The following is a 20159-nucleotide window of genomic DNA, read 5'->3' as shown; positions in this document are numbered from 1 at the left end:
TTTTCTTGGAGTATTGGCAAGAAGAGTGCCTTGCCTAACTGTAGAGGTCAAAGTGCTTTGTCTTTCTATGCCTAATAATTCTGAAGTATAAAGATTGAAGCAGAAGTACCTGAACTGTGGTTGTGTATAAAACTGTCGGTGGGTATCACATTGGAGTTGGTCGGAGTAGTGGCATACTGTGGAACAAAGGAGTCTGTTCTTGTGGTAACAGTAGTAGAAGGGTGGTTGTCGATAAGAAAGCAACAGCCCAAAGTGAAGCATTCTGACAATCATACCAAATATACTGGAGTGGTCCCAACCAACTGTAAAGTTGTAGAAGTAGTCGTCTTTAACCTATTCTTTAAACTGTGGAAATTCATCTTGGAAAGAAGATATCCAGGATTACCACTGGTGCTATTTTTCTTGGCTGGAATTGGAAAGGGATCTTTTCACCGGAACGCTGAAGAATTGTTGCAGGTTGATTTTTGTTTAATGAACTTTTGTTTTGACTTGCAACCTACAATAACTGGTTTAAGACTTTTGTTTCCTTTTGAACATTTGGGAAGTTGACTTTGGAGAACCTTGGGGAAGGGATTTACCCAGGACAGGTGAAGCTCATCCAAAATACTGTTTAATTATTGTTTATTCTTTTATGTTGTTTATGATTACCTTTTAATCTTTTGTTTAGTGTGAGGGCCAGTTTGTCTATGTTAGGAGTTATTCCCTTAGCCTTTAGACCAGGTGGGGAATTCCCTGATACAGTAGGACAAGCTAGGATTTATTTGCAACCTTTTTCTTTAATAAAATGTTTAATCTTGAGAAGACTACAAGCAGTTGTCCACCTAACATTAGCGCCCCCTTACAGTGTACTGCAAATCCAAAATCAAATAGTCAAACACATTTCCTGCCTAAGGAATCTCTCTATTATAAGTCCACAAAGGCGTTCACTCACAGTAGGCATTATCATTATTCCTATACATTCTTTGTATTCTAAAAGATATTAAACATTCTTACTCTACCTTGGCTTCTCTATGAACATCCCCAGTTTCTCAATGGTAATATTTCAACATAATGCAAATGTCTTTCAAGCATTTGATTTTCTCCAGTATCAAGACAAGTATGGTACCACGGAAAAAAAAACATTTATAATCAATAGCATTTATTCCTACATATTCAATTTAGCTCCCCTATAACTGTGAGGTTGTGAATGTGTATAGGCTCTGTGTAAGCCACTTATTTGTACACAGTAGCCAGCTTTATTGGCTCCTGTATGTTTGAATTCAAAATAATACTGTAATGGATCTGATAATTCTATTCTGAATCCACATGCATACGGTATTCTCAGAATATGCAAGTACAGCTTTCACTGAACATGTATGGCTGATTTTCACTAAACATGAGTGTGTTACTTACAGTCTGTATGTGTGTGCTGTGAAAACAGCTATGTATGCAGCTTTACATTTCTCGTCACTTGCGGATGCATCTTTCAATCTATATAGGCCTAAACAACTTTAATGCATCTGTGTGTGGGTTTCAGCCTGCTTGTATTTTCCAACTGAAGATATACTAGTGCCCTGTAACATGTACAATGTTAAAAATCCCCTTTCCTTCCACATTACACCTGAGTTTGCCTGTGTGTTGAAAGATAAGGGAATGCAGGGGCTTGCGCTTCACACAGTTCTTAATAACTAGAGTTAATTTGTTATACACATTTTTGTTGTGCCAACATCTGATCTATAATATGATACAAGTCATTTATAAGGCACCTGTAGACAAGTGTTTCTAGGCACGACAAGAGAAGGGAGGAAAGACAGAGGGAGGACAAATGTAAACCTCAATGTAAACCTCCCCATATCCCACAATAATCCTTCTCCTTACTCCTTCCTTCTTAAGTCCCTCCTGTGTCCATGTGGGTATACATTTCACTAGCATCTCCTATGCCTTGTGATAGGGGTGTGGTTTTGCCAGACACACAATGAGTAGGGGTGGGAGGGGGAACTGCTCCTGTTGAAGAGGTGCTTATTTTGTTTTTGAAATAACTTTTGACTAAAATATGCAAGATTGATAAAACTCAGATTTTCAGATTCTGCAAGTCGGGGCATACATTTAGAGACCTTGGTAGATTGCTTGCCGATGTTTTTGGCGCATGCACTTGTTTTAGCCATTTTTTGCCTATTGAAAACATGGCTTCATATATTTGCATTGCTTATTCTGATAGATATTACTATAAACTTGCAAAATGTTGTGTCCATCGAGCTTCCGTTACAATGTAGCTATCAATTTAATGATTCAACATGTAATGCGAGATGTCTTTCATGTTATTATGAATCTGATTTCTAGTGTGCAGTTGGATGTTTTCCTACAGGTGTCAGTAGCGGTATATCGCCTATATGGTTCCTTTTGTATGCTATCTCTGTGTATCCAGAGCAATAATTTGTGTTTACTGAACATAAATTCCATGAAATTCCCTTTAACTGTGTTCAAAGCAAATGTCTATTTGCTGTGTGTGGAATTCAATAACCTTTCCATTGGACTCTGACAAATTATGACAAGGGCGTTGAAGCTGAGAATCCATTAGTGTACATCTTGCATGGCCATTTGAGATATAATCTTCTGAACAGACCCACGATGTGCTGAAGAAACCGTTTGTGTGCTCTACATGCAAATTTCCTGGTTGGTTTAGGCCTGGAAATATAAATATAAGGAGTGTTTCTAATTCCTCATTTGAGCAGTTTCTAGACTCTCTACCCCTCTCTTGCAACATGCATGACAAAGCAGAAATGAAACTTAAATGTAGTTTCAGTTCTATTCTCACATTCCAGATCCTCTTGATTAAAATGAAACATATGCAACTCTAGTCATTGAATGTAGCCACATTTGAATTTCAGAAACACTGTTTCCTTACAGGGCATATTTGCAATTATACAGTCATATTAGGGAATCCAGTTCTTTGAGACTTAAGTTCTGTGTCTTCGTGTATTCCTTGGGGAAATAAATACTTTGGTTTTGGGGCCTATCTTTTAGATCAGGGTTGTCCAAATCCAGGCCTCAAGGGCTGGGAGCATGTTTGGTTTCCAGAATACCCCTAATTAATATTCATGAGATAAATTTAAATTGAATAATTCTAAATGTATGTACATTTTTCCTCATTAATATTAATGAGGGAAATGTTGAAGGCATCATGACGCAAGACAGAGACAACAGATTCAAAGTTCATAAGAAAATAGTTAATTAACTCAAATGTCTTGATGGTAGAAGGCCTAACTTGCCCTATACTAAGGTAGGGAAATCCCACATGAACAAAACTAAGGAAAGTCTGAGTCATCTGTCTGTGTCCAAAACCTATCCTTGCCTTCACAACTTAAGCTAAACAATGCGTGGTGATATCTTTCACCAGCCTGCCCAGAGTGCCCAAGCTTCTGAGTCGCTTTCCCTGACACTCACCGGTCTTGCATCCGGCGTCCTGCTCCGGCAGCTCCTGCTGCTACCTTTTGCTACTCCGGCTGGCGCTCCAACCTCTGCAAGCCCTGCTTGCACGCCAGCTGGAATCCTGCATTTGCCAGCACCTTTGTTGCTTCTGGGTGGTCATGGACTGGGTCCTCTTTCTCTCCTGCTTGCTCGCAGCCCCCAGACGCTTTATCTCCATCACAGGGGCATCCCGGAATATCGGCAGATGTACTGGCTCCTCCTCTGGCGCCACCACGACTGCCTCCTCACAAAAAGAGTCCCCTAGTCTCTCCTACACAGGCCTCCCTGTTGCTTGCTTTTCTGCTGCACTGATCTGCCTTTATACTCCTGCGACCACTTGACGGGTTGCAGGTGTGGCTCTTCAATTAGGTTTGCCTGACTGTCGTCAAAGGGACATGTTTGACCTTGCAAGTGTTCTGCAGGCATCTTCCTCATCCCAGTACCGAAGTGGTGAAATTAGGTCTTAGTGTTCATTACTTTTGGTCGCCTCTTCCTCGTCTCAGTACAATCCAAGGTACAATGTGGGGAAATGATGGAGAGGTTCTACAATAGCCCATAAAGGCCAGGGGAGGGATAGATTGGTCTTCAATAGGGAAAGAGTGATACCATGTCTCACCTGTGGGCACCCCACTCCCAATCCTCAAGGACCCTCCACCCAGGTGATCCTCCCTTGCTTCTCTACCTAGAGGATCAGGATCCCAAAGAGATGACTTTCCCTGGCCACCTGAGCAGAGGATCCAGGTGGAGTAGGAGTGAGAATACCCTCAGGTTTCTCACAAACCTGCAGGATTCTGGCCCTCAAGGCCTGGAGCTAGACACCCCTGTTTTAGGTGGAGCATAGCTCTGGTTTGGTCATCAGCCTTGTCCTTTTGAATCGTCACACAGTGGCTGAAAGAAAATATGTAATCTACATTGTTGTCTTCACATGTCAAATCTAGCCTCGAAGATTATTGTAATCCAAAATGTACTTCACAATATTTACAATGGATTGGGCATGCTCAGATTTCTTTACACTTTTCAATGGCATTCTTTTAATCGTGACAGCAAGCAGAATCTCTGAATGCAACCTCTATTGCTCTGCCAGCAAGGCCTTACACATCGTACCTTTATTTTAGGCCTCCTTTTTGCTGTTAACGTTTTTACATGAGAGAAAGGATGAGTGTAACGGAACATTCAGCAGTGGTAGGGAGTAGCAAAGTGTGGTAGATGGATGGCGAAGAAAGCGTTACGTCATAATGGCAGAAATAGCTTGGCATCCTAATATAAAAAAACAAAAGGGGTGATGACTGGAAGGATTAGAATTCATCTTAACCTCTGGCATTGCTCTGGGTAACCCTCCAGACCATCGTACTTCGCCTGCCAAGCCATTACAAAAGGGGAAGACCATATGCAAATCGGGGTTGGTCCCACCCCAAAAGGGGCAGTGCAGCCCAAACTGCTTGGTCACATCCCTTCTGCACGAGACCCCAAGCATCCTCAAACATGTTTTGGCCTTGTTGGGCCTCATCAGTGAATAGTAGCTTGGGTCTCTAGGCTCAGCTGGAATGGGACCCATGTCCGGGCATACCCGTTCCAAAAGCGGCGATGATCATCAGTGAGGAGTAGCTTGGGTCTCTGGGCCCACAGGCACTTAATTTAAAGCAAAGGTTTGGCCCATTTATGTGCATTTCTTAGTTACCAATGGACAACTACTCATACAAAGAATCTGGGAGACCTTTTGAACTTGTACCAGCCACTGCTTGTAGGCCTTTTGTTGGCTTGGAAACCGTCTACTTTTGTGTAGTTATTTGCCAAAAAAGTGAATATTTCATTTGTAAGGCATAAATTAGTTTTCAAAAAATGATTAGCAGATTTTGCTAATTAACATTTTTTTGAATAGCAAATGAACTTATTTGATTAGCAATTTTGTACTAATATTAATGTCAGCAGAATTAGTTGTACCCCAAGATATAAAATTTGCAAGAATGCAGAAATTATTTCTATGTACCTCTGAAGTATAACATCAGTGCAATGTCTGTAAAATGTAAAGGTTTGCTGCATGAATGGTCAAACAAATAAAGCACTAAAAAAAAAAATCTGTTCAAGGATGTGTGGCTGTGTCATGCAGTCAGTGTTGCAGCACAGTGCTTTGTCCTTCATATTGTTAACAAGACATCAATTAAGGACTCAATAATGTGTGCATGTGCAATTTTTATTTTATGATATCAAGTTACATATATAACCCTAGTTTCTTCCTGTGGTACTACTGGTCCAAACATAATCTACATGGAACTGTGTGGGTGAAAGCAGGGGCACACATATTTTGTTGGGTGCATTTGCCTTTTTTAAGGGAGTAAAAGGGGCTGATACACCCTTTTTATGTAGGCTGAGGCCACTGACATTGCCTATGGAGAAAATTCAAATTTCTGTTCTTGCCAGCACTTGGTGGGTCAAATGATTTGCCCAGGATCACATGCTTTGGTTAATCAGTGAAGGCAGAATTGCCAGCAATTTAACTTACCTGCCACAAACCTCCAAGCTCTAATTAGTACACAATTGTTTTGGGTTAAACAAGAGCCACAATGGTCTAGTTTATTTGCAAAGTCCACCCCAAGCAACCTCCTTGGAGTATTTGCACCACCCAAACCGAAGACTACACATCTCAGAATGCAAAACCATGTTTGATCTCATGGATGAACTCTGCTTTAAAAAGAATTCGCTAGCTTTGAGTCACTTTCTGTGCAAATATGGGGTTTAATGTATCTAACGTATTTACACATTGTGGGACTCTTGACAGCTTTAATGCTAAATGGTCTCCCGTTTCCTCTTGCTTCCAAACACTATTCTGATTCAAGTGCTAACATGATGATCACAAATCTATTATTGCAAGTCGTAGTTGCTGCTGACAGGAAAGAACAAATGATTTAGCCTTCAGGCTTTAACAATGCAGAGCTATGTGCTAGGAACGGGCTATGGGACAAATATTTTGCCCACCAAATGCACACAACCCTGCAATTTTAACACAGCCTGCTCAGAAAGCATTCTAATATTCTTTAAATTGTGATTGAAAGAATATTTAGAAGTCTTTCTGCCAGCACTGGCAGTGCTTTTAGTGCGCGGCTGAGCGCAAGCAAGTGGCTGGTATTGATATTTCTGCCACCCAAACGAGCAGGAAAAAATTAATTTCCAGCGCAGCCACCTGCACCAATAACGATCCTGCTTGCAGAAAGCCTTTAAATAGTCTACATTAAAAAGATATAAAAAGTTGGGCTAGGCTTTGCTTACCTCTCATGCCCGTTGTTATCAAGTCACAGTGGGAAGGTCCTATCTGTCTAATCTTCCTCTACACTGCAGACCAATTCCTACAAGATAAGCAAAAAGCAACTCATTACCTACTCACAACAATGCACACTCACTCTGGGGGCGCCTCAAGAATCGACATGGCCCCTCAGCACCCGCTATGGAGTGAAAATTATATTTCTCCCACCCGAACAAATGCCAGCGCAGCCACTTGCTAACACCTAGCCCATCAATCGGGGACAGTGTTGGGGCCTTTCGCCTTTACAAACAAGAGGCCTCAAGCCTCTGGGAGGAAGGGGTCCAGCAACTGCCCCCATGTTTCCGCAAAGCACAGCATTAAAAAGTCACAATTTTTGTTCTGGGGCTTTTAATATGCGCTTTGCATTGCTCACATTAAGGTTATGGCCAGTGTAAAGCTTCCTACTGGATCTGGCTGCCTGTCTCATGAAAAATTTGGCAGCTAACCTCCATGCACCACTGCAGGCTGCTCGGACTGGCCTATAAGGCAATAGGCCCATGGCTTAACCAAAAACACAAAATGCTTGTGTGGGCCCATTTTTTGGGTCAAAGTGGGCCACCTTTTTTGCAAATGTGGGCCAGTTTGATGAGTTACTGGACTAAATTATGTGACTAATTGTTTTGACCAGTATTGCTGAATAGTCTTGTACAATTTGCATCACATTTCATCAGACACGTCCCCCTTGGGTTATTCAAACGGCATCACAGGAATTAATTCCCATTGATTTGCAACTTTGGAGCACTTTTCATTGGTGCCCGAGACAATTGTATGCCTCAGTCCGACCCTGCCCCACTGTTTCGACCATCAGCAGTGGGGGTCCGGGGGGCACACATCTTCACTCAGGACTGATGCTGCTTACTGTGGGTGCTGGGTGTATAGTGGCATACTTGCCAACCCAACAGATTTAGGCAGTAGGCTACTGCTTTTTAAGCAGTCCTACCCGACTACAGATTTCAGTGACAGATTCTACTGTTTTTTACAGTGGCAAGTAATTAATGTGACTCTAAGGCAAGCTCCAGGATAAAGCATGCAACACATTAGTCTGTCTGTGCAGTGGACTGGTAGGTGATTACTTTGATTGGGCTCAGACCAATCCACTGACCTCACCTGACAGCTACTTGACTCTGTCCTGCACTCTTGCCGGGACAACCCTTAGGTAAACACCAGTGAAGGCAAGTGGCAGAGTGTAACACCATCACACAGCATCTGCCTCTTAGACCAAGGGGGGTATCAGTCACCATGTCATTCAGTGTTCAACTTGCAATAAATATGTACTGCCTGGGCTGCTGCTACAGAGCAGTGGCAAACGTCGCCTACCAGCTCTGTGTAATTTATACCTTCTGTGAAGTTAGGTCATTGAATTTGGTGCTAAGTTACCATTCAGAATTATACATTTTTAACATTTGAACATCTTTCCATATTGTGCTGTTTGATGAGTTGTGTATTAGGCAAAGGTTACACCAACATATTAAGGCTCACTTGTGGCGCAGACTTCTTGTTCACAATAGATTTTTATTCTCGACTGCTTTATCCATTTCACAACAGCACAGCGTGTACGAATAAGCTCACTAATGTGCAAAGTCATCTCTGAGCACCAAGTCCTCCAATGTTGGCGTGCCCTTCACCTATACCTGTGCAAGTGTCACTAGATCTCAGTCTCCGCCAGCAGGAGACTTGGGCTGGAGAAAACATCATCATGTCTGACCAGTGGCCTTAAATGGAAGCTTTACAGCAGGGGTCTGCAACCATTGGCTCTCAAGATGTTTTGGACTGCTCCAGGTTGCAGACCCCTGCTATAGAGGTTGCACCCCGTGTAGAATACTAGGCCCTGCTGGCTTGCCTAGTAGACATGTGCTTAATTTGCCCCTGCATCTTGGTGGCCCCTGCTGGTGCATGCTCGGTGCCTGTGCATGTACAGCCAGTGAAGAGAGCTGCTGTGTAATCCAAACTGGTGGCCAACTAGCAGTTGCTGCCATTGCCATTTTATAAACATGATGATGTACAAATTGGCATTACAATGCTGTTATCCAGGGAAACTTACTCTAGTCTGGGCTTTCTATGCCTAGCTTGCCACTGTTGAAAGTGGCATGACCATGTGTCATTAATTGCATTACTTTGGAAATGACGTTGCCGTGCAGTAATGGCATTGGCCTAATGGTACTTGAATACAAAGAGCTGAACTTTGGCATGCTTCAGTGGTGCCAACAATGCATGCTTTTTATTGTCATGTGATGTCATTGTTATGGGAATTATTATTTTTGAAACTTCAAAAATGATAATCCTACATTGGTCAAAGAATGTTGGCAAGTATGGAGTGGCTGAGAATAATATTTCTCCCGCCTGAACGGGAGGGAGAAATATTATTGCCAGCCACTGTCTAACACCCAGAACCCTATGTAATAACTCAGCCTGCTGCTCGTAGGCAGCAGGCTTAGTTAATACAGCGGGTCCTGGGTGTTAGACAGTGACTGGCAATAATATTTCTCCCACCCGTTCGGGCGGGAGAAATATTATTCTCAGCCACTTGCTAACACCAGCACCTGCAGTAATAACGCAGCCTGCTGCTCGTAGAAGACCTTTTGAAAGGCCTTCTATGAGCAGAAGGCTGCGTTATTATGGCGGGTGCTGGGTGTTAGACAGTGGCTGAGAATAATATTCCTCCCGCCCAAACGGGCGGGACAAATATTATTGTCAGCAATTTACACCCCGGCCCAATAGCATCAAAAGGATTTGCCTCAAAAGGGCCCAGCTCCCCCACCCAAACCCCCCACCCCCCAGCACCTGTCCACCTTACCTCTTCGTCGGAAGCCAGAGTGTGAGAGGAGGGCTGAGATCCTCCTCTCACGACGTAATGACGCCGCATCTTGGCTGGGCTAATAACATTGATACAATGTTTTTAGCCCAGCCTGGGTGATTCTGCCTCACCTGCAGTGCACGATGTGCACAGAGACAGACTAAAGGCACCATTTTTTTTTATTAGCCAATCATTTTTTTATTCGCTGTAGCTGTGGAAATCATCTCGCAGTTAGTGCGACATGATTTTGTAAATACACAGAAAAACAGCAGTATCATATCGCAAATTGCGATGCAATACCGCTTATTTTATGCCTTGCATTTGGATAATCTCAAAGGGTCTCCTCTGACTCTGCAACATTGTACCAAGCATAGGCTGAGTTCTGTATATACAGAGTACCCCTTTTTGATGAATATGAATATATGTAATTGGATCATTCTGTATGAAATCTTTAATTAAAATCATACTTTTCGATTCATGTGTTAATTATAATGACTTGAAGATTGTACAAAATTCCTCTAAATGGTCCAATTCAAGCTTCAACATGCAGGAGAGTTTATGTAGACGACTACTTACCAATTTAGGATTATGATATGTTATTGCAGAGAATAAGAAGGGCGCCATTCTAAATATGAATGCTTTTAAATGAGTCTGAGAGCCTTAGATAGATCATTTCTAATGAGTTATAAAGGGACAAAAGAAATATACCTGTAAATGTAAAATTGGAAGCTGATGTATGTCATCTTTGTCCTCCTTTAAAACGACTTATTTTATAACAGTGAAGTTATTTTAAATTTGCCATTACCCAGAACTCTAAATGTTTTTTGAGTAGCAGCCCCCATTCTAATAGCTACAGATAGATGGAACTGTGGAAATTGTACTTTTGGGTTTCCCAATTATTTGCACATTATAATAGTTTGGTATTTTTAGTGGCAGGCTGTGCGAATCTGAAGGGGCGCTGCAGATCAAAAAGGGAAGCACATCCAAATTAGCAAAACCTCCTGAGATTTAGTTAGAAAAAAAAGATATACTTTGGAAACCGCAAAGCAAGGCAAGACTTGATTTGCAAATGTACACTGGTGCACAGCTGTGGGCCATGCATTATGTGTATATCGAGCTGTAGTAAACCCAGTTTATCAAGTGCTAGGATTTTTTAGAACACAAAAAGGTTTTGGTGAAAACTGTATGCATTTTTTGTATTAAAATGAGAATTATTGATTACTATTAAAAATCTTTTTAGAGAGTTTATATTTATAAAAGTGATTCTCGTCTTGGGAATTGAAAAGAATCAAAGTAGTGTCCATCTAGTTACGTGATACTGATTGTTCCTTTTTGATTGGGGTTGGTCTTCATGTTAGGGGACCGTGACCGCGAATGTTGTAGCAAAAGATGTGACAGGATTTCTTTAGAAAAATTGTCTTTTGTTGAAGGGGCATAGTCCTGGCCTCTTATTAAAATGAATCCCATGTCCTTTCTTAGTTTATAAATGCTGTCCGAGTACCATGAACTCGCACTGAACATGGTACACAGCTGATGGTTGTGGGCCATGTTGTTAAATCTGTGCAACACAAAGTGCATGGCTGCCTGCTGTCCATTCTGTGTGCCATGCATTTGTACTAAACATAGTCCACAGTAAAAAAATAAAAATAAAACGAACACTAGTTGGTTTATTGTTGCTTACAGTACATTGACGGAGACACTGCCCTTAGTGGACCCTTCAAATATATGAAGCAAGATCCACAACAAGGTTAAGCGGAATTTGTTGGGTGCATATGAGTTTAATAGACGGATCGCACTGCTGTAGACTTCAAGCTCCATATTCATGAATGCAGTGCAAATAATGATTTCTAGATCTGAGTTGGGTAAACTGCACATGCCAATGTGCGACTTGCTACCTTTCAGCTGTGGCTGTATTTGGCCAATCTGATTGGAGCAGTGTGTATCCCACACATGCATCATTAAACAGGGGAAGAAAGAGAAACGGAAATATGTCAATAAAGCTTCATACATAATTCTTAACAGCAAAGGTGAATTGTATAGCTATCCTTGGTATGACTTTACAGTGCTATTCATTGTGGAACTAGACTCGAGTTTAGGTACCCTAGGGAATTGTTTATGGTCAGAGGAAGAACATGGTACGCATTAGGGAAGGGCTATTTTAAAGGTTTGGCATGGTTGGACTTGTTTAAAGCCTAGGATTCAAGTCATTGCCCTGTTCTAAAATAATCACTTTGTACATGTGTATATTGAGGACACGACTTTGATCAGTAACATTTACATAGTAATATACAATAGACTGGGTAGGTCTGCAAATAAGCGCCTTACAAAAGGTTTTTCGAGAGGTGATCAGTTGGCAGATTGAAGAGGGTGTTCGACTGAAGCGAACTTGGAAAAGAATAGCAGGCGATTGAGGCAACCAGTTAAGGGGGCCAGATTTGAAGACAAGTAGTATACTGTCCTAAAAGGACAGGTTGTACGTGGAGAGAAAACCAGCATGTAGGTGATGCGGAGAAGTGGGGCAAGAGTGGGGTGATTGGTTAATTTGTGGGTGGTGACATTTGAGATTGTCAATGGAGACTCAAAGGAGTAGAGAGGGAGACCTAAACCTAGAAGAACACTGCAGCATCGGTCAAGGCAACTAAAGACCTGGGTGGAGATGAGAGATGGAGTTGAGTGGCAGGTGAGGAACTTCCATGTGCTATGCAGATTGATAAGTGTTGGAATGGGCCCAAGGTCCGCTCAAGAATGGCGGAATATCCTTATAACAGGAAATAAAACCCACATTATACTGTCCTTGACCAAATTCTTGCTATTAATTTAGGCGAAATTAGAAATAACTATAACAAAAGCACAGAAGGTGACCAGGAGGTAGCCATATAACGCTTGCTGCTCCAGGAGTGGGCGGCAAGGACTGATGACAATGTTTAAAATAGTGCCTAAAGATAACAAACAAAAGAATGTAACAAAGACACTATTCGTTGTTTGTCCTTGGTGGGGCCATCCACAAGGCTTGGGGACGATCAAGAACCTTATTTTATTTTTTATTTTTATGTTTTTTCATGTCATTTCTTAAAGTCTAACGATAAATTGTGATTTTTAGCCTTTATTAACAATTTATGCCGGTCAATAGCAAAGTGGTGAATCAGTGTATTAACAGTTCACAGAGTGTCGTTGAGTCCGGTGTTTTACATGGCCTAAAGGTTTTCTAAGTTGTAAACCATGCAAGTCTCGCAAATAATTTGGAATTTGCTGTCAAAGTGAGCCCAAAGGCTGCATGCCTTAAGGACGAGGGTGTGAAGAAGGGGAGAAGAGGAGGGACTAGAGGCTAGAAGACAGCCGGCTTCCGGCTTGGACGAGCTGAGCAGATGCTAACAGAGCCCCATCCAGTGACGGATGGTGGAAAGGCATTCAATTGTAGATCCTCATGGATACGTCTGGGGTGGTGGAAGTGATGATTTGGGCATTATTAGCTAACAAGAGATGGGGCAATTAAAGGGTATGAGTTTGTGAAGTCTAAATAACAATGGACCTAGGTTCTAGGCTTGGGCTCCCTCTCCCCTTACTGAGAGGCGTAGTATCACAGGTGTCTGTATTATAGGACATAGAGAATGAACAACCGGTGAGGTAAAAGGCACTACAGGTAATGGTGGTGTCTCGGATTCCAAGGTTAGAGATGTTAACCATAGAGAAGGGTAGTTAACAGTGTTGAAAACAGCTGAGAGACTGAAGTGGAGGAGGATGGATGGGAGCTGGGAGTGGTAAATAGAGGACAAAGTTGTCGACTTGGGTCAGTGAAGTTTAAATGCTTGAATGCTGTGAAATACATTAAGGGCCACAGATTGTTAATCTCAATGCAACTAGTGATCCCGATTAAGATGACATGCTAAAGTATTTTGGAATATGACCATTAATGCAGTTATTATTCCTAAACATCCATTCGTAGACACTTCATATGGGGTGAGTTGGACACATTTGCATCCATTACACATATTCACAACTCGATTTACAGAGAGTCATGTCAATGCAGAGGTTGGTTATTGGAACCCACACCAAGTTGCAAGGTATGCAATCTCATTGTTGGCGAAAATTGACTCCCTACGATAGTTTCAAACTATTCAAGTAAAAGAAGCTGTCTTGCATTGCTGCTTGGATGAGAGCCAGACTATTATGAGGTTTAATGCAGTTTCCAAACGCTGACTTCAGTAAAACCATTCAGACTTTTCTTGAAGCAGTGATTAGTCATATTGTCCTTCCTTGCGATGTCACATCCTATTTAAATGTTGCTGTTATTATGGTAATATATACTGGATGAAGCATCTTTTGAAATTGATGATTTATGCATGATAGAGGGTGTGCTGGCTAAACCTTCAGGCTGGTTTTGGTTCAAAAGAGATCAAATTCTAGCATGTCTCCCTTCTGGATGTGCCCCGTCTTGCACAGGTGATTTGAGTTGAGGATATTGGTTTTCTGCTAGGGTCAAAATCAGATCTTCCAAGTGTCCCGTGGCCATGTGCTAGGAAATACAGTCCTGGATTTGCTTGGAATTCTAGGACAAATGGGAAATACTAAATTTCAAAAACCCAGAATTGAAAGGGTGGGGGAGCAGGACTGGATGACCTTCTCACGCATGGCCACTGGAAGCCTGAGAGCTCTGCAAAGGCCTCGTCTGGTACAATAGTAAAGGGAGGCGCCAGGGTCATCATAAGTTCTCAAAGTTTAGGGTCATATATTGTGGTACCCTCACGGCCTACAAATGTGTATCTGTTTAAATGAAAGGTGATTCTACGAAAGGTCATAATAGAAGCAGAGTCGGACTGGGGCATAAAATGGTATTGGGCGCCAGCGAAAAAATGGCCCACAATTGGGAATTCATTATTTTTGTGACACTGAATAGTACCCATGCGGGCGTTTTTAGATACAATGTGATGCAAATTGTGCATATTAAAGAATATGTATTCAGCAACACTGGTCAAAACTAGTAGCCGCATATTGTAGTAACTCATCAAACTAGCCCACAAGCATTTTGCGTTTTTGGTTCGCCCATGGGCCTATTGCCCTATATGCCAGTCCGAGCCTGACTGGAAGAGAAAAAAGGTGATGCTACGAAATGTCCTACTGGAAGAAAAAAACAACGCATGTTGGATGTTAAAAGGGTCACCAGTCCATCATTCAGGTCAGCTGTTGGTACTCCAGTAGCAGCAGTCAGTAAGCTACTTCCCTGAGATAGGCATCCATTCAGAACGCCATGGGGCACAGTGCATACAGCTATGTGAGCATTTCAAGAAGCCAGTATACTTTTTGTGTGTCCGTGTGAGAAACATACGCAGGTATCGACATTAGAGTATTGGAGTAAAGCCTCCTGGTCTCAATAGTACAACATAGATGTCTATACCCCGACTGTTCTTTTCCTCGTGTGATAATGTATTGCAACTTGTGCAAATCCTTCCTCCCTCCAATTTCATCCACTTCCCAACTGATACTGTCCCAATTTCAATACCAGCATTCCTGATGCCCTCACGATACGAGTTCACAGAAAAACCGTCTTGTTGAGTACATTTGCAGATGTTTGGGGTAACCCTTTTTGAGGATACATACGCCTAGTACAGCACAGATGGGGACCAAAGCTCCATTCTATAGTCGCAGGGTGCTGCTTGACAACTGTTTCTTTAGTGACATCATAACAGTTTACTTGCAAAATCGTTTTTTGCGGATTGATAGAAGCATTTGTTAACACCTTTTATTTTTTCACACAATTGATAGAAGCATTTTAATACGTCAATATGTCCATCTTAAATTCTTTACATTTGTCGATTACTATGAATGATCGGACATGTCTAACTTATTGACGTACATATTACCAGTGGGACAATGTGGATACTGGAGAGCTTCCATAATTTGACAATTATCCAAAAGTAGTTTCATCAAACGGTCTTCTTTGTGTAAGCACAGATCCTCGATTGATTTTTATTAATTCAAGCTGATACAGGTGCTCAAATGCCTTCATGATAACTTGCGTCCCAGTTATATGCAAACTCCTGATAGCTGCTGGTGTAGTTCATTCAAGAGCACGGCCTCCCTTGTGACGTAATAACGTAATACAGAACGATGGTGCCTGCCCTGTACTATATTTGCACACAAAAACGGCCTTGAGATCGGTACCCTTGAGGACACCGGTGGCAACAGGTGTCAAGCGCTGAAGAGGAAGTCCCGTGGGTCGTGGTGACGTCACCGCTGTGTCTTGGAGAAGCCCTCCTAGAAGCTGAAGTTGCACCTTATCTGTGGTGCGGTGTCTGGTCAGGGAACACTGCGGCGACGTTCTTTTTGTGAGGACACAATAGCGCCAGTGCCAGCTGATGGGATTAGTGTGCCCTGTGGGGCCGCATGTTGGCCGCGCCTGCGCGCTGCCCCAGGGCAGAGGTTAGAAAGGCAGAAGGAGGCGGAGCCTGTGCAACCGGGGCGGAGCATCGGCCTGCACTGCCAGCGAGAGCGCGCCAGCTTAGAGAGAAGCAGACACGAGCCCGGACTTGCGAGACGGAGCCCTGCAGCTGCACTGACAAGTCCGGGCGCAGAGCAGGAGCCGGCGGGCCGGCACCGAGTACAAAGCACTGGCCACTGAGTAGGACCCTCGCTGCAGGGAGTGTGGAGATACCGGGATACAACGCCGGGAGCTCCGCGGAAAGCCCTGACCCGCCCGGCGGCGCAGCACTGGACCCCAAGCCACACAGCTCTGGGACTTCAAGGACAATGTTTGCGGGCAGCCGGGGCTGTAACCAAACTCCGGGATCCCACGGAATGGCTTACTCCTAGCCCAGGATCCGCTGCCCGGCATGGACCACCCTTCCCTGGGCTCCCCGGACTGAAAAGGCCGTCGCCCCCGCCCGAGCTCCCCCATGACCCTGGGCGCACTCTCCGGCCGCAGCCTGTGTGCCTGCTGCGGGCAGAAGATGATCCCCTACTTCTCCGAGAACGCGGTCATCTCCCAGAATGCCATTAACCAGCTGTGAGTACCCACACCTTTTGGGCGATCGCCCCCGTACCCTTTAAAGCTAAAGTATTTGGGGTGACACTAGCCTCCTATCAAAAGCCCCTGACATTAACACACACGATACACTTGGCAGTCCTGTCTGCAGGTCCTGCCCACGTGTGGCTGGCAACTCCTTGCCCGGTCAGGGTGCAGTCATTTTGCGAGACACACCGATGTCCCCTCTAGAATTCATAATGACTGATGCTGCGCTGCGCTAAAAGGGACCCGTAATGGTGTAGACTTGTTTGGCTGGCGGTAGATTCGCGGCCCGCGTGCGTGTGTCCCATTCATTGTATCGCTCCCGTTTGTGAGGACTTCTCTGCCGCCCGTACGCCTGATTGAAATCCCCTCCGTTAAGTCCCTTTATTTCAGTTGCTCATAGCTGGGTGGCAGTGCGTGTGAAACTTCGGGTGGCACGAGAGGGCAGGCTCGAGTGTTTCCTGCTGTCTGTTGACGTTTCGCCAACTTTGTTTTGATTGTTCTGTGCACGCCGCCCGCTGCAGCATGCGCTGCTTTGTTGCCGCTGATGTGAGCACTGCTGCTAGAAGACGCTGCACGCGGGCCTGGGTGACTGGGGGAGATCATTCTTTTAAGAGGGGCATTGTGTGTGTCGAGGGGGCATTCACGGGGCTGGCCTGTCGCCGAGAGAGCAGCGTCATCCTTTCTGTGTCCTGACAAATGTTGACTACCCTACCATTCCCCTGTCCTTCCGGCCTACTGCCTAAATGTCCATACTTCCACCAACAAATCGTTTTCCGCGCAGGTTTCTCTGCTAGAGGTTCCTGGGCTTTTCACCTCTTGGAATCTGCCTCCATTCTCTGCTGACGGTGGAAGCACCTCCTATTCCCTGGCTTTGATGGCCCAGACCGAAGTTCACTTTTTTGTGGGGGGGGGAGGAGGGAGAAAGTCATTCATGTTACCGACCGATGGCTACACTAGCCCCCCGCACCCTGCTGTAGCCCGGCGTTGGCCGCAGGAGCCCCCCAGCGCCCCCCCGCTCTGGCATGGCTGTTTGATGGAAAGTGCTGAGCAGAGCTGCATTCTAGAAAGGTAACCTTTTTCATTCACTGCAGAGTTCGCTGCCAACATAAATGAGTCTCCGAGGAAAGTTGGGAAGGGAGGTATCATATCTCCAGGGCGTTTCTCCTTTTCTGTTATTTTATCCTCTTGCGTTGGGTGTGAGCTCACTGGGCCCCCTGCTGTTGCCCTGTGCGCCGGAGATGTGGTGGCGAGTCCTGCTTGTGCTGTCTCCCGTCTGAGCTCTCGGTATATGGCCTATCCGGTGCTCTTTCCCTTCTTCAGTCCATCCCTGGTACCTCTACTGCTGCCAGTTGGCTCACTTGCCTGCATGTGATCTCCATTCTCGAGGTCCCACGTGCCCGCAATGCTGCTTGTTAGCGCACTTTCATCTTTCCTCCTTTTCCTCATTGGATTAATAGTACACAGACTCTCAGTGCCTGTTGCTGCAGTTATTTTCTCCATTGTTCAGAAGCCCCAGATGACTGTACTGCGGTCGCCTGTTGCCGCAGTTGTGTGATGGACAAAAGCACCAGGGCCTGCTGCTACACACTGTTTCCTTTGGGCCCCCACCTTACAGCTGGCGCTGCACTCTTATCACGGTGTACAGAAGCCCCATGGGTTTATACTGCTTGGTGATCATGCACAACCATGTTTTATCCCAGTGTCGCCTTGTGCTGCTGCAGGTTGGTGCAGCCTCCACAGGTGCTTGTGTGTATCCTCTGAGTCGCCAACACTCTGATATTGGGCCACTTTGAACACTGATCACTTCTGGGAAGTTTAGCTTCACCATTCGAGTGTCTTGCCTCAATGTGAGCAGAGGCCTGATACAATAGCGGCACAGGCCTTTAGCCAGTCTAGCGAATTGGGAGGCATGGTGGTGGGCCAACAGGAGAGGCCCACTTGAAGGGGTGGGGACCACCCCAGCGCCTGGCGGCATGGCGACATCACTGGCAGGCGCTGCTGCTCAGCGCCGAGTATAGAGCCAAGGGGTCCTGACTGGTATGAGACTGGGCGCAAGTCTTTCTTTCTCTCTCTCCCTCCCGGGACTGGTGAGCTGCAAAGGCAGCACGTTTCGTGTTCCCAGCCACCCTTTAGACCACGGGTTGGAGAGTGTGTTGCAGTAGGTTGGAGCACGTTGCGTTTGAGCATGGGACTGAACCATTTGGGCCCCTGGAAGGGGGGTTTATTGCTGATTTACGTTGGGGTCATAGAATAGGTGCGGAACAGTGAGGTGTCATGCCAGGGGCTCATAGTGGTCCTCACCGGTCCATGCAAGAGGAGAGCAGATCTGTGGTCTGGTCGGTTTAGGGGGCCACATATTTCCCTCAGGCCCATCTTAGAGCATGGGGACGATGGCCATTGATACTTACCCCCCCCCCGTTCCCCTCCACCCCGCGCAGTGGTGCGTAATTGATGATGTAATGATGACCTAATCGATGGCATTATGTTATGTTAAAGGATATTTGTACCGCACACTATCACCACCGGAGTGGTCCCCTGGCTGATCTGAAACAAAAAAAGGGGGGTAGGTTAGGCGTGCTAGTAGGGCAAAGTTTAGAGAAGAGCAAGGGAGCTGTGAGGTACTGTTGGCAGCTTCAGTTCGGTTAACAGTTTGATGTTTTTCATGTATGGCTTTGTCGCATTTTGGTGATGCAAGATATATAATAAACACGTCCTAATGCCTTCCAAAAGAATATTGGTATTTGGTGTCCCTCCCGGGCCCTACCGCCTCCGCCTCTCATTGGAACAGTTTCACCAGTGAGAATGCAGGAGAGAAGTCCTGGTATGTGGCCACCAGCAGCAGGGAGCGGACTGTGCTGGAGTGATGCGCCAACACGCCACTGGTGAGGTTTCTTGCCACGTTTACATGTGCCGTGTAGAGGAGTAATGTGCACACAATGTACCCCTCCCACAACAGAATGGTATAGATGCCAAATGATGAGCCCTCCCAACCCCCTTGGCACATCAGCAGGCCGAGATTACCGCAATTGTAAAGGGTGGCTGTGGCAAATTCCTTATGTATGACATTTTTATAGCACAGACCTATCTGGGGAAGCAAGAGAGATGTTAAGAAGAGGGGAGCACCCGGTGTTAATATGTAAGGTGGTGTTTTTTCTCCACTGCTCCAACCAAAGCGCGGCAGAAACCAAATGCATGGGTATCATTGGTGGTGGTGTTGAGTTGCCTTTCTGCAATGGTGGTGTACGTTGCTTGCAGGGCTCCCTGACTGTGGGGTAAGAGGGATGGTTGCTTGACCCAGTAAGGACAAATGTGAAAGAGCTAAAGTTTGCGTTTATCAAGTGTTACCTCTAAGCTGCCCATATGGTTATCTAGAAACTTCTCACATATTTCTACCCTGGGCAGGTCTGTTTTTATTTTTGAACTGCGTAGTTTGGCTTAATTATTTCTAAAGCTGGTACGGAGAAAACTCAGCAAACAAGACTTCTAACTTTGTGGTTGTATGTACGTTGGTGCTTGGCGAGGAGGGCACACTTCAACCATATGTGGCCACAGTTTTGGAAGTATCAATACTCTTCTGTTTACATTTTTACAGGGCACAGTCCTTTGGAGGCATC

General features: G+C 44.7%; 1 protein-coding gene across 3 annotated transcripts in view; it reads left to right on the top strand.

Annotated features, from left to right (window-relative positions):
- The window catches only part of SSH2 (slingshot protein phosphatase 2), an 878905-nt gene that overhangs the window by 746278 nt on the left and 112468 nt on the right, over positions 1-20159 (top strand). Inside the window, exon 1 of one of the 3 annotated variants that reach the window (XM_069615248.1) lies at positions 16028-16539. The exons of the other annotated variants lie outside the window; for them this stretch is intronic. Within the exon in view, the coding sequence (XP_069471349.1) occupies positions 16430-16539 (110 nt within the window). The 5' untranslated portion in view covers positions 16028-16429. Of the gene's footprint in view, positions 1-16027; positions 16540-20159 lie in introns of those variants that run through there. 3 annotated transcript variants of the gene reach the window in all.

The sequence above is a fragment of the Ambystoma mexicanum genome, chromosome 9, assembly GCF_040938575.1.
Source record: "Ambystoma mexicanum isolate Mex_15411 chromosome 9, UKY_AmexF1_1, whole genome shotgun sequence".
Taxonomy (NCBI): Eukaryota; Metazoa; Chordata; class Amphibia; order Caudata; family Ambystomatidae; genus Ambystoma; species Ambystoma mexicanum.
The sequence above is the reverse complement of the archived record's forward strand: the minus strand, read 5'-3'. Positions and strand labels throughout refer to the sequence as shown.